At 37.9% G+C, this 13720-nt stretch overlaps 1 protein-coding gene across 2 annotated transcripts in view; it reads left to right on the forward strand.

Annotated features, from left to right (window-relative positions):
* Positions 1 to 2422: 2422 nt before the first annotated feature.
* Positions 2423 to 13720, forward strand: part of LOC117405176 (probable ribonuclease ZC3H12C) — a 44795-nt gene continuing 33497 nt past the window's right edge. Inside the window, exons 1-3 of one of the 2 annotated variants that reach the window (XM_034008017.3) lie at positions 2423 to 2746; positions 3182 to 3290; positions 5100 to 5162. In XM_034008017.3, the coding sequence (XP_033863908.3) occupies positions 3264 to 3290; positions 5100 to 5162 (90 nt within the window). In that variant the 5' untranslated portion in view covers positions 2423 to 2746; positions 3182 to 3263. The remainder of the gene's footprint in view (positions 2747 to 3181; positions 3291 to 5099; positions 5163 to 13720) is intronic. The other variant, XM_034008019.3, reaches the window with a different exon arrangement.

Here is a 13720-nt window from a genome sequence, read left to right on the forward strand (position 1 = left end):
CACGACTCCAGATCTTCCTGAACACTTCTGTCTGCCCACAGAGAAACTAGAGCCTGCACTTCCTCAGCGGCCAGAGGCTGTACTTTTCTCTCATCACACTCACTGCCTGCCATGTTTGTGGTTTTTCTTTCTGGAGTGTACTGACTGATGCAACATTATGATGAAAATCCTTAACCCCGCCTTTGGCTCAGCTCGGCTCGCAGCCAGATTCAGATGTCTTGTGAGGCTGGAGTTTCACGGTTTGGTTCTCACTCAGCTTGACAAATAGCCAGTGGAGAACCATCCGTACCCGTACCAAGCCCTCACGAGTCAGATGTGCCAGTGGAGAAGGGGTATAAGTTGTTATTACTGGGGTGACCTGATGGCTCTGTCACCTGTGAGACACTTTTCTTGAAGACATCTTGGCATAACACTGGGACAGGCTGAGAAAGTTCAGATTTACAGACTCCCATCATCACCAATACATTTAACAGACAGGTGTGTTGAATTATTCAGTTGATCTGTGATAAGCCATTAGTGTATCTCAATTACAACTGAGAAATGTATTAATAATAATGATAAACTTGTGAAGTACTGTATTATTATTATTATTATTATTTATTTCTTAGCAGACGCCCTTATCCAGGGCGACTTACAATTGTTACAAGATATCACATTATACATTGTTTCACACTGTACAGATTATGTGTTATGCATTATACAGATTATGTATTATGTGTTTGTGTATTTGCTGCGAATACAGACAGTGTTTGCTGCCTTCATGTTTATAGCTTATGTGCTTACCCTTAAGAAAAAAAGAAAAAAAGGTATGCATTGGGACTTGGGAAGTTTAGTTTAATTTACAGTGCTGTGTGTAATTAGACTGACAGTATTGTGGAAGTTTGTATTTTCAAAATATAGGGTACATTGGGAGTGTGTTTTTTTTAAAAAATATTGTCATGTAAATAGTCCTGTTCTCACCTTATATACTTTTTTTTCCCAATGCATTCGATCATTTGATGGCACAGATTCATGTTAAATTGTGATCCATAATATGTGCTACGTAACTTAAAGGGCATATAAGGACCTTTTTATTTGATTGTGTTACATGTTCACATATGTTGCTACAACTGTTTACGTAAGGTGTGTGTATTGTTTAAAAAAAACCATTTTACATTTTGACCACTTTTTTAAAAACTTTTAAATTGCATTCCCTGCCTCAAGATGGCTTCCCATGTACCTGCATGAACCTTTCAGAACTACATTTCCCAATGTAGTCCATCTCAGTCACATATGTGAGCAGGAGGATGATGGGAAATGTAGTTCTGAGAGGTCCATGCGGGTTCCGCTCGAAATACTTCCTGGTACCCAAGAAGGACGCCGGCTTTCACCCCATCCAGACCTGAGACTCCTCAGCGAGTTTTTCAAGGAGAGGAAGTCACAAATGCTGACTTACCGTCACATTCTCCAGTCCGCCTGACTGGGCGACTGGTTTACCACTGTGGACTTACGGGACACGTACTTCCACGTTCCCATTCGTCCCGCGCACAGGAAGTACCTCCGCTTCACATTTCAGGGGATCGTTTACGAGTTTTCCGTGCTGCCGTTCGGCCTCTCCTTAGCTCCTCGTACGTTTTCATAGTGCATGGACGCTATCCTGGCCCCCTTGCGGTTGCACGGGATCAGAGTATTGAACTACCTCAACTTCAGGTTGATTTGTTCCCAGTCGCGAGAGGGAGCGAATGAATCCTTGTCAACAATTTCCCTCCCGACCTGTGAGGGCGCTGTATAACAGGAACATTGTGTCCCGGACTGGATGGTTTGGCAGTTCATTCCAGGGTCAGTCGGAAGTCGGACATCCAGAAAGGCTGCAGAGTCACAATACCAGAAGTAATTGTCTTATTCGCCTGGATTGGAGGATACGTACCCTTGAGTCCAGCAATACCTCTCTTAATTTTGTACGTGTGGAAGCTGTTCACTTTGTACGGAATTTGAGCCTTCATAAAATGCGTCTCTTAGTTTACCAAGGAATCCCATTGTTAAAGCATAGCAAAGTGTAGTTAAGACACGGTAAAGCACAGGCAACTATGGTGTGTCATATAAAATGTATACCTTACCTTTATAAAGAACACTAAGTACACAAGATTGTATGGTAAACTGCATTTAGGGTACCCCTTGATTATAGGACACCACATACAAACAAACTAATGGACTTGGAAACAATATTCTGTGCTATTCGATCATCTTTTATGTAAATTTAAAACTGGAAAAAGTAAATGTATATTCTAGTGAGTGCAACTCATCCATAAGACTAAATAAATGATAGCTGCTGTAGGAAATTGACATATTAATTGATCATAACTTCCACAAGATGGCGCCCTTGTAGTACAGAGTACCGCAATACAGTAAGTTCCCTCAACACACTGTCCGCGGTGGAAGGGACGATTGTGAAATGTTGTGCGGTGCGGCTATGGGAATACATCGAGTCCCCTTATCTAAACTGAAGCGATAATGACACAGACGGAAGCATGCATCGCTTATTACTTGCTCTGATGCGATTTCCAACCCGGAGTTGTGTGTTGGATTTTCGTTATTATGTACTGTATAGTCAGTGCTAGTTTCGTGTAAGAAAACAAGCAGAGGATTGCAACGCAACATCATTAATTCTTCTGGATTGTGGATTGCATCAGTTAGCTGTTGTGAGAATGTCACGGACTAAGTGTTGCAATATTATAATTCCTTGTAGCTTTCTTCGTTTTGATGCCTGGTAAGTGTGTTTCTTACAGGGCTAACCTGAATGCCCACTTTGGCCGGTGTTTGTTGAGTTGAGTTATAACTTTATTACGTACATAAATTATTGTAATTGTGTAACTATTCTTGTTTATTATCGTATTAGATTTGATAAAACAAAAGGCTATGAATAGGGTATTATATCTATTTTCACGGTAAAAGTAAATTGCGTTTTAATTAGTTGTGGTTAATAATCCACCGTGCCATGGTAACGTACAGTTTGCGATGTTGACTGAACAACAGTTGGCGGGGGGCGGAGGGAGAAAGTAAATAGTTACATTTTGTATAATATAATAATATAGTGCCAAGGGTCTCGTCATGAGTGACGTTGCTTCTGACAGCTGCAGTGTTTTATGTTCCAAAGTGTTATTTATTGTATCTCATGAAGGCCCCTGCTTGTGTTCTCGTCCAGGGGCTCAGGTTTGTTAAGTGACCCAGCATAAACCCTACACCAAGGCCAAGGACAACAGGAGATACAACTAACAAATAAATAAATGACGTATTTTTACCCACCATCAAATGTAAGTATTTTAATTATATCAATTCCACAGATACGTTCCAAATTATTGTAAACAGCATAAGATTGTTGAAGGCGGACTGGCGGTAGTATTATTACCCACACTGTATGTTTATCGTCAGTTATGTTTTTAAGCTTGACTATATTGATCGTAAAATATAAACTCAATACAAACAATACAAAATAACGAATTGTATTTTACCTTAAGTGCCTTTACAAACTTGTTATTTATTTATTTTCATGTTTTATATTTTTCATTGAAACCATTTAAGTTATATACATATATCATTTTTTTCTCGTTTCTAGATTGGGCAATAATAGGTTTGTCACATGGGTTAAACCAAGGGTTTCAATTTTTTTTTTACCTGAGGACCGCCTGTTCAGTTGCATTACCATTACGCACAGCGGCCCACTATTAGCACTCCTTGGGAAAAATGTCTATATATATAGACATATATATATTTAAACACTTTAATTTTAGTAAATACAATTAATTGCAAAAACTAAACAGATGTTTTTTTTATCAAACCTTTAAATTAGGTACCTTTGTATAATTGAACATTTTAGAAATGCAGTTATTTTTCTTGATCATAAAACAAGAAAGAAGTGCATGTCTCTTATTACTCCCATTCATAAATATCTGAACGGGAATCACTTTTGAGCAAAACCAGTACAACGTGCACAAAAAGAGAACTCTTAAATCCTAATTTCTGAATACTGTGTAACTAAAGGCCTGGCCACACGGGCGACATTTGTCGACGGCAACAAGGGGCGACAGATGTTGCCGGCTTGTAGCCTCGTGTTACCACCCTGGGCAAACACCTCGGCGACACACCGGCAACAAGGCGGCGACATGTCTGACACTTAGGACGATGTGCTGTTTATTCATTTATTTCATTATTTATTTCGCCACCACTCTGTACAACCAAATACAACTTGCAAAATCACCACCCCCCCCCCCCCCCCAAAAAAAAAAAATTGCAGAGCGCAGCTGCGCCACTTAACCGAAAGACAACTTATGAAAATAAATCCATCTGCAGCGAAATTTGAATCAGTCAAAAAACGTTTTATTATTATTATTATTATTATTATTATTATTATTATTATTATTATTATTATTGATATCCAACAAAACATATATTAGCGTTATTTGAAGACAACTGTGAATGAGCCAGAAATCAGTAAAGTAGCAGTATATCCAAACATTTTAATGAACCAATTACCGGTATGTAACAAGATTTATCAGTTTGATTAATACCTTGATTTAGTTAATATTGAAACATACATCAAAGTACTCAATATTTTAAATGTTAATAGCTAATTAGTCACAAAAACGTATTCATCATAGGCATCAATTGAATTTTTAAATTAAAGTTATCAAGTACAAAAGTTAGTATGAAAACATTTTTACAAAAGTAAAAACCCATTCCAGCACCTCAAAACGGTACACAGGACAAATGCATTTAAACTCCTGTAGCTGCCTTTTTTGTTCTTTATATTTTGCAAAATGTATAGTTGCATGCACGGGGGAAGGCAGCAGCAGGGCTGGTAGGTGACGTAATCACACACAAAGACATAAGCCCGATATACGCTCCTTGCAAAAGAGCCGTCTCTTTCGTACAGCGGTATCAGCGCTAAGCTTCAGTGCGAGAGGTCCAGGTTTCACTCCCGCCCTCCGCCTGTGTGTGGATTGCCTTGCCCTGTGTGATGCGCCTGCCTGCGTTAACCGAGATTGCTACAGAATTCTTTGGTAGCGGATTCGACATATTGTAATTTTATTAATACTGAACACACTTTTTACGTCTGCCAACAGAGCGATCACATGACCTTAACACTGCCCTATTGTCAGAGCTCTCGCTCTACATCCCGACTACAGGTAGGCAATCTGTTAGCTCTGGTTTGTGAATTTCTGCTTTGATTGACAGCCCGCCAGTATTTCCTTGCTACACTTTCCTTGCCGGCGCCTGCTTTTTGCTATTAATAGAAAACAATACATAGAATGTCATTGCTCCCGCGGCCCACCTGGGACTGTGTCGGGCGGCAAACCACAGTTTGGGAACCCCTGGGTTAAACATTTGTTGCGTGCAATTGAATCCATATCCTGAAATGCAGAACTTTTTATTCCTTCTTTTCTTGCATATTTCAAATTGGAGATTTTTAAACAATTTTATTTATCTCCCACACATATCAATGAGCATAGGAGCCTTGAGTTTGTTTAAAAAAACTTATCTGATGTAAATAAGTGGTCCGTTTAATTCAGGTATGTGCACCTGGTCAAGTGCCCAGTAATGCAGCAACATATGTACTGTAGCAGATGCACCATCGAATTGTAGTTGAATGAATTAGAACAGAAAATGACAGCAGATGGCTTATCCCAGGGGGGAAATAAGCCTTGTGTCTTACAGCCAGAGATGGAATGTTACCTAAATGTGAAGAAGTCACAGTTAAAGGGGAAGTCTCAATTGAGCTTTTTAAGGTAAGTTATAAGGGTACAACATATCTGGTTGCAGTCACAGATAATAAGCGAAATCTGTTCTTGCAGGTACTTGTAACAGATATTCACATGTCCTCACTGCTCTACTGCAGTATCTGGCATCTTGTCCCTTAAACTCTTGTACTCCACGTGAAGATTATATATGTTCTATTTATACATGTATTCATTTAATTCAGATGGAGGTATTTTAACACGTCGGATGTCATTTTGTGTTGCTGAAAGAGTTTTCTTTACTGTAGCTCTATTTGTTTCCATTATCTTCAAGGAAACTTTTCATTTCAGCAATATCTACTATTTTAAATCCCTCACTTTCATTAGGCCGATATCTCTGCTTCTGTTAATGAAATACAGTACGGGCTACCTGTTGATGTTTGTTGTCATGCCGACGAGGGGGCGAAGCATAATCAACAATTACAGAGACAAATCATCTGTAATTGACAAACCCAGGACTGGGAGACCCAAAAAGCTGTCTAACAAGGCTGAGCAATACTTGAAGATAGTATCCTTAAGAATTAGAAAGACGACAAGTGTTGAATTGACAACAGAACTGGCAAAAGGCCATCTTTTTAATGTTTACACTGCATCCAAAAAGCAGTGCAGAGCAACAGAGTACAGGAAAACGTGCACGCAATAATGATAAACTTTTTTTGTTAAGACCTATGAATATTCCCTTTAAGCCACAAATATGTTGAGCATATACTTGTTCTTTCTGCCTTACTATTCTGACTATATGTATTGTTAAGTAGCCTCCCCCACAATAACTTTACTGAGGGAAAACTCACCACTCAAACCTGTATTGACCTTTTGACACCCACGCGAATGCAACGTTGGTCCTCCTGCTGTGCCACAATAAAAATGACAATTGGGCTTTTGTTCTATTACAATCCTTTCTAAAGCATTTACAAGCATGTAAGCATTCGTTTACTGATAGGAGAATGCAATCATGAAATATAGATTTCAGAGGGAATATCAAGAACCTGTAGCAGCTTATTCAAAAAAAAAAAAAAAAAATGAAATATTGAAAACAGTGAAGTAACACATCAGTAGTTTTAGTGCATATTTTCAGTGACAAAAAGCAGGTTGGTTTACAAGGAAACTGGGGAGGTTGAGTGCAAGGTACCCAAGTATTCATTTGCTTTTCTTAGACCACATGCATTAAATGTATGTGATCTAACAAAACCACACTTTGTAAAAGTTTGTGTTTGAGGCATTCACTATTCCCTGTACAGCTATGGACAAAGGTTTTGCATTACCCTATAGAATTAACTATTTTTGCTTCATAAAGTCAAATGAAACCTGCTGAATAATGTTACGTTAACATATTGAATTACATACTGCTTTGTAGTTTTCCATATACGTAACAAAAAAACTGACAAAAACTGAGAAATGTAATATTTTTGGAATCTAACATGAAATACTGTACTACTATTATGGCTTCTGATAGACTTTTGCAGTATAAATGTAGTATATATCATTTATTTATTTAATTGTCTCAGTCCTAGAATTCTAAGTAAAACTTTGGCCATAGCTGTAGATTGACCAGAAAGAGGCAATGATTTTTTTTTTTTAAAGAAGCAGCATTTTGTGTTGTTGATTTGCACATGTATTACACCTTTGGCACATTGGTTGAGACACTAAAATGACTTCTCACCAAAGGCACTTGTCTATAATGACCGATGTATTCATTTATGGTAGATGCCTGTTATTCGTTTTACTGTAGTAGCAATATTTTAAAAGTCATATGCCAGTAAAGCAAATCATGTGAATGCTTGGGGTTTTAGCTGTATGTCACATAAATGTTGATAACTAGGAAGGGTGTAACAAACCCCTACTAACTAAGTGGCTTTTTTTACATTTCATATCTTTCAAGATACTGTATTATCTCTTTATTCTGGTATTTACTACGGTTGTGCCAGAAAATGTGGTTGCCAAGAGACAAGGTACTGTACTACTGTACCACATGGCTGTATTTAGATGGGATCTGGTAAGTGGGTATTGATATGAGGTATTCGGTCTAATTGAGGCTCTGTTGGATGAACTTACTTGACTGACTTTTCAGGGCTTTCTGTTTGAGGCTTCAAACATTTTTATGTCATCGGTGAACCCAAATGAAAATGTATTTTATAACAGGTTTAGATAGCAGTAGCAATTTGACATATAAGAAACAAAACTATATTTCTTTATCTAATTTCTATCTGGCCCCCATGAATTTACTGTCTAGAACCGTGGTACTCACTTACAGCTCTTTGACTCAGTTCTAAACCAGGGCCATGTTGGTACAAGGTTGTGCACTGCCCAATTCAGTAAAAAAAAAGCACATTGTTGGAACAAGACTTTAATGAGTTGAGAGAGTCTAAAGTGAGTGCCACTGGTTTATTGCATCATTTTTTTTGTTATGACACAGGATAGGTTGGTAAATATACGTTCTGTACATTCTAAGGTCACTTAGAACAAGTTGCTTCATACAGTAAGTTGCCAAAAAAAGTTACCTGAAAATTGCCTTGTGCTCCATGAGCTCAATATTAAACACCTACCTATAAAAAATAGTGTCTTAATAGGTAATGCTACAATATCCAAATACACAGAGGTGTCTCTTAAGCAGGTGGAATGTATTCTAGCCTGATTAATACTATAAAATTAGGTTTTAATTTTAGAACTGTGTCATAAACAGAGCTTTCCAAGTCTCTTTGAGTTCCAGAAGCCTTTTCATTGCTGTCCTGCCCACCACAGAGGTGGCAAGCTCTTGATGCTTGTTTATTTTCACTTCCAATACAGCGCAACAAAGCAAATGCAGTGACACTGTACAAATATATTTAAACTATGTTCAGGTAACAGCTGTAAATGTGATTCTGTAATTAAATGGCTGCTAATTACATAATGTACTGTAGGCCTATACAGACTAATTCATCATTTTTACTGTGTACTGTCAAGAGAACACATTAGCAGGACCACCTGCTTAATGAAGCCCATTCATTGAAAGTCACTGTGCAGTGTGATGCTAAGGGTTTATGGTATAGGGAACATGTGAATCAATACAATAGCCATTTATTTTGTGCAGCTCTTGGGGATTCTTCAGCAGCTGCCCCTGAAGCATGTAATTCGGCCAGAATGCACCCTCTTTACATTCTTCTTTGTATAGGAACTACCTGTGTCACCTAAGGACTGCGGCACCCAGACCACCCAGGTTGAACCACATTTCCCCTTCTTTTGACAAATTATCCTTGTGAAATACTAACTGACATATTCAGAAACTGCACTTGAGTGTTAGTTCTCACTTAAAAGGAGCTTACTTGATATGAACAACAATTGGCCACACTTAATTAAGCACTAACACTAAAGCTTTGTTTCTGAATATTTCTGAATAAGCTGTTGGTGACATTGACTACCAAATACAGTATATCTGCAATATTAAGGACGTCTGAAGTAGACTGTATAGTTATTGTCTTTATACAGTATCTTAAGGCCAGGTTGTTAGTCCAGATGTTCTCCTATTGACAGCAATGTAAAGTCATCTTATATATTAAGGCCACCATCTGGAATCCCAAAAGTATCAAACCTTTCTTAAATTACTACTCCAAAATAATACCAAAATGCTGTAAACTACCAATTATATATATATATATATATATATATATATATATATATATATATATATATTACTTGAGAGTTTGCCCATGTGATTTAGATAAATCAAAAATATAATTAGAAACTAAAAGGGTACAGTTTTCATACAAGAAAGCTAAAACATAATTTCAACCAGTTAAGTAAATTGCATAAGTTAAGAACTTTTTAAGGTATGAAGTATTCATTTGTTACAATAAGTTATATACGCCTTCAGTAGTCCCTCCCCCATTAAGTCCACATTTTGTTAGTCCCTTTACTGGCTTTAATAGAGCTGTTTCACTGTACTGTATTCTATGATTCTTTCTGACAAGTTCCAATGTTGTCCAGTGAAATTAACCATTGGTTCCACTGGACATACCAATACATATCTTTTTTCACTATACATTTTACTTTACAAACCATCCGATCATATGCCATTTCCCTGTCACAAAAACTCCCATTTCTCATTAATATATCTGGCACTGACTAAAATACTGTAGATCATTTGAGGTTATTTGCATCTTGTGACGTTATTTTAATTATGCTGTGTTTTGTCGTCTGGCAGTATACTGTTGTCCGATCTACAGAACTGGTTACAACAGCTCCCAAGCTGTTCCCTGCTATAGACACTTAAGAGGGAATCAGAAAGAATCATTGTGCCAACATGCAAATGGTATTATTGCATTCATCACAGGCAACTTGTTTATTGGTCTTATGACATCTTAAATGTTTTTCTCTAAACTCTCATGGTTAAAAGCGATGGGAATACAGCTTGTTTTACCCCTATTTGAAACCTTGCCAGATATCAACTCAAGTAGACACAGTCTTTATGAACTGTCCTGTTTTGTTTTTAGCACATTCAGTCAATCTGAATGTGCTAAAAACAAAACAAAACAAAAAAAATCCTGTTTGACTTTTTATTACATTTACTTTATTACAAACGTATTGGCTTTCCATTTGTTTTCCTTAAAGGTAGTTTCAGGTGCAGGCACACAAGTTTCTCGCTTTCTGAATCCCATCATATCCAGGGCGACTTACAATCGTAAGCAAATACATTTCAAGTGTTACAATACAAGTAATACAATAAGAGCAAGAAATACAATAACTTTTGTTCAAGCAAAGTACAAGTGTGACAAACCACAATTCAATAATACAGCAGATAATAGTGATAGTTACATCAGGATATGATTAAATAGTGATAGTTACACCAGGATGTGATTAAATACAAAGTACTACAGGTTAAACACTTGGCAGATTACAGTATTCTGAAGTACAGGATTAGATGCAGTAAAGTAGGGGGCAGATAAGAGCAAAGTAAACAGACATGATCCTATTACAGCTTTCAGGAGCAGGATATCATGAATGGCATCCACACTCTCCACTGCTGGTCAGGGAAGCAAACCTGTAAACAAAGGAAAAAAAACAACCCATCTCCGTTTTTCAAATATGTGCTTATTACTTGAAACACCTGCAGACTGATATATTCAACATCGCCTTATAAGGTAACCAAATTCTTAAATATGCAAAAGCTATTGTAGAAATGTATGGAGCACTACATGTTTAATTATGCAAAAAATGGCATCCGACGGCCCTTTGACTGTCAAGCAACTAAGAGCAGCTGTTATTTCTAAAGGATTGGTGTCTAATTGGTTCTGTGTCGTGTGAGGGGAAGGATACTTTGGACTTCCAATACTTTTGAGTAATACAAGTTCTCCTTGTTTCAGCAGTTTGTAAGGGTGAAGGGTTAATACCTACAGTATATGTATTTGTGACTTTATGTTTTGTGAAATTAATATAATTGATGGATTTCCTTCTCAAGCACAGGAGAACCCTTCCTGTTGAAGCCAAACTGGAAAGTTCAATACAATTTATAATACATAAACAATATTGTGGATGGATTGTCATTTGCTGTTTGTAATGGAAACCATGTTTGCATTTGGTCTAACAGCAGGGGTAATCCCATAAGGGCCAAAAGTTTTTTTTTAGAATTTGTTTTAAAGCTTAGCCTATACATAGCACAGAGAAAGTACCAGACAACAGTAACCCGACCAACACAAAACATCCTTCTTCTGTAGTAGGTTCTATGTTACAAAGATCCAAACAGCACCTCGACAGCCTGCAATGGTTGCTACTGTACATGGTTTCTCCAGATTTGGTGTAGATTTATGAAAAAATTATGTAGCAACATTATTGGTATGGTACTGACTATGACAGGCCTTATGCACAGTATTGATTGCTAGGTATTGTTGTTATCCAGTGTGTTATTTCTAATCTTTTGACACGGTACAGTTTATTTAATTTCATTGTGCCTGATGCACTGTTTGCAGCAGATCAGACCATTGGATTAGAGCTTGGAACAATGACCCCATGCAAGTATTGTATATAATACAATAATAATTTGCAGATTAGAATTGATGTCCAGCTGATGATGAATTGCAGGTTTATTTTCCAGGTTAACAAGTGCTTCTCCTCACTGTCTGGGGCATTGTGTTACTGTACATTATCATAAACAACAGTCTTGTTACTTTAGAAATCAGCAGCTGGTGGCTAGGCTACTTTTAATGGAAACCGATGAGGTTTAGGGGCTGTCCAGAAGCCTGATTCTCCCTTAGATCACACCAGAGCTCCAGCTGAAAAGAACGCAACAGTGGTTACCATCAGAGGCCTGAGAAATCTCTTTGTTGAATTAGCAGCATGCTTCCACAACCCCCTTCCTGTACTTTGAATTAGAATTATGACATTAAAATAACCACCACCTCTTTTTTAGTACCATTTATAGCAGCTTAGAGATCTAACAAAATTTAAGTTCCCAAGTGCATTTTTTTGGCCAGTATTTTTATTGTTGGTACTTTTGTGGATAATAGAAAAATGTGTAGAATAAAAGGAGGGATGCAGTGAATGACAAGTGTTATATTGAATATTGTATAACAAATCAGTAAGGGAATTTTTTATAGAAATGTAAAGCAGGGGGCTCCCGAGTGGCGCATCCGGTAAAGGCGCTCCGCGCGGAGTGCAGGATGCGCCCAACAACTTGGAGGTCACCAGTTTGAGTCCAGGATATTCCACTGCCGACCATGGACAGGAGCTCCCAGGGGGCGGCGCACAATTGGTCGGCCAAGGTGTCCTTGGCTTACCATGCACCAGCGACCCCTGTAGACTGGCCGGGCGCCTGCGGGTTTGCCTGTAAGCTGCCCAGACTGTAAGCTGTCCCCCGACTCTATATCTCTGGGTTGGCTGCATGGCGGGCTTGCAGAGTGAAAAGAAGTGGTTGGCTGACGGCACACGCTTCGGAGGACAGCGTGTGTTCGCCTTCGCCGGTCCCGAGTCAGCACAGGGGTGGTAGCGGTGAGCTGAGCCTAAAAATACAATTGGACATTTCAAATTGGGAGAAAAAACAGGGTAATTGACGACTACTAAATAATAAAAAAAAAATGTAAAGAAACAAATGTGACTAGGAATATTGGCCCATGTACAACTGAACTTGATTAAAAGACTGATGATGGAAATTTTGTTAAGAGCAACAAGGTTTGAAGGATTTTTAACTTTCACTTACGTTTTTTATTGATTTTGTTTTTGTATGCCAAGTCCTTTCAGCTGTTTTGAAACGTATTTGAAACGTTTTGCCAGAACTTATTGCTTTATCTGATCTAACAAGTACAATGCATACTTGGCAGTGCATTTTAAACATAGTGTTAAGATAATCCTAATTGAATAAAATTAAAATTATATGAAGTGCCTGCAGTAAAAATTGCAGAGGCTCCGTCCTGTATCCGTTTGAAAAACAAAACAAAGCAAGTTCAGTGAGGGGTCAAACTAAAGGGGCACTATGGAAATTCAGTAACCTAAATGAGGGAGTGCAACACTAAGTACACCTAGCAATTCCAGAAAGTTGCAGAGCAGTCTATAATAATATTTCGATCCACCACTGTTTTCAGTGTGAGACGAGGCACCAGTTTAACCCCACAATTTCATGACGTAAACTGCTCTTAAAAAGCATATTTGTTTTTGAAAAGGACATTGAGGCAGTGACATCGTTTGAGTGCTGTTTTTGTATAACAGTACAGTATTGTGTTCTGTTGTGCTCTGGTAAAACATGGAAATACTGCAACATAATCTGTCGAAAGACTCTTTGGATGATACAAAGTAAAATGATACTGCTTGTTCAAGGAAATGGAGAGGTTCTCTTGCACAGGGATGCTCTTATGTTTTGATCACAACTATTTTAAAACATATCACTCATAACATACTGTATTCTGGATAGATCTTTTTATTCTTGTTGAAATTTTGCATACATTTTCTTTGAATGTATTTTGTATAAAAATTAAATCTTGGGTACG

This window comes from Acipenser ruthenus, chromosome 9 (genome assembly GCF_902713425.1).
Source record: "Acipenser ruthenus chromosome 9, fAciRut3.2 maternal haplotype, whole genome shotgun sequence".
Taxonomy (NCBI): Eukaryota; Metazoa; Chordata; class Actinopteri; order Acipenseriformes; family Acipenseridae; genus Acipenser; species Acipenser ruthenus.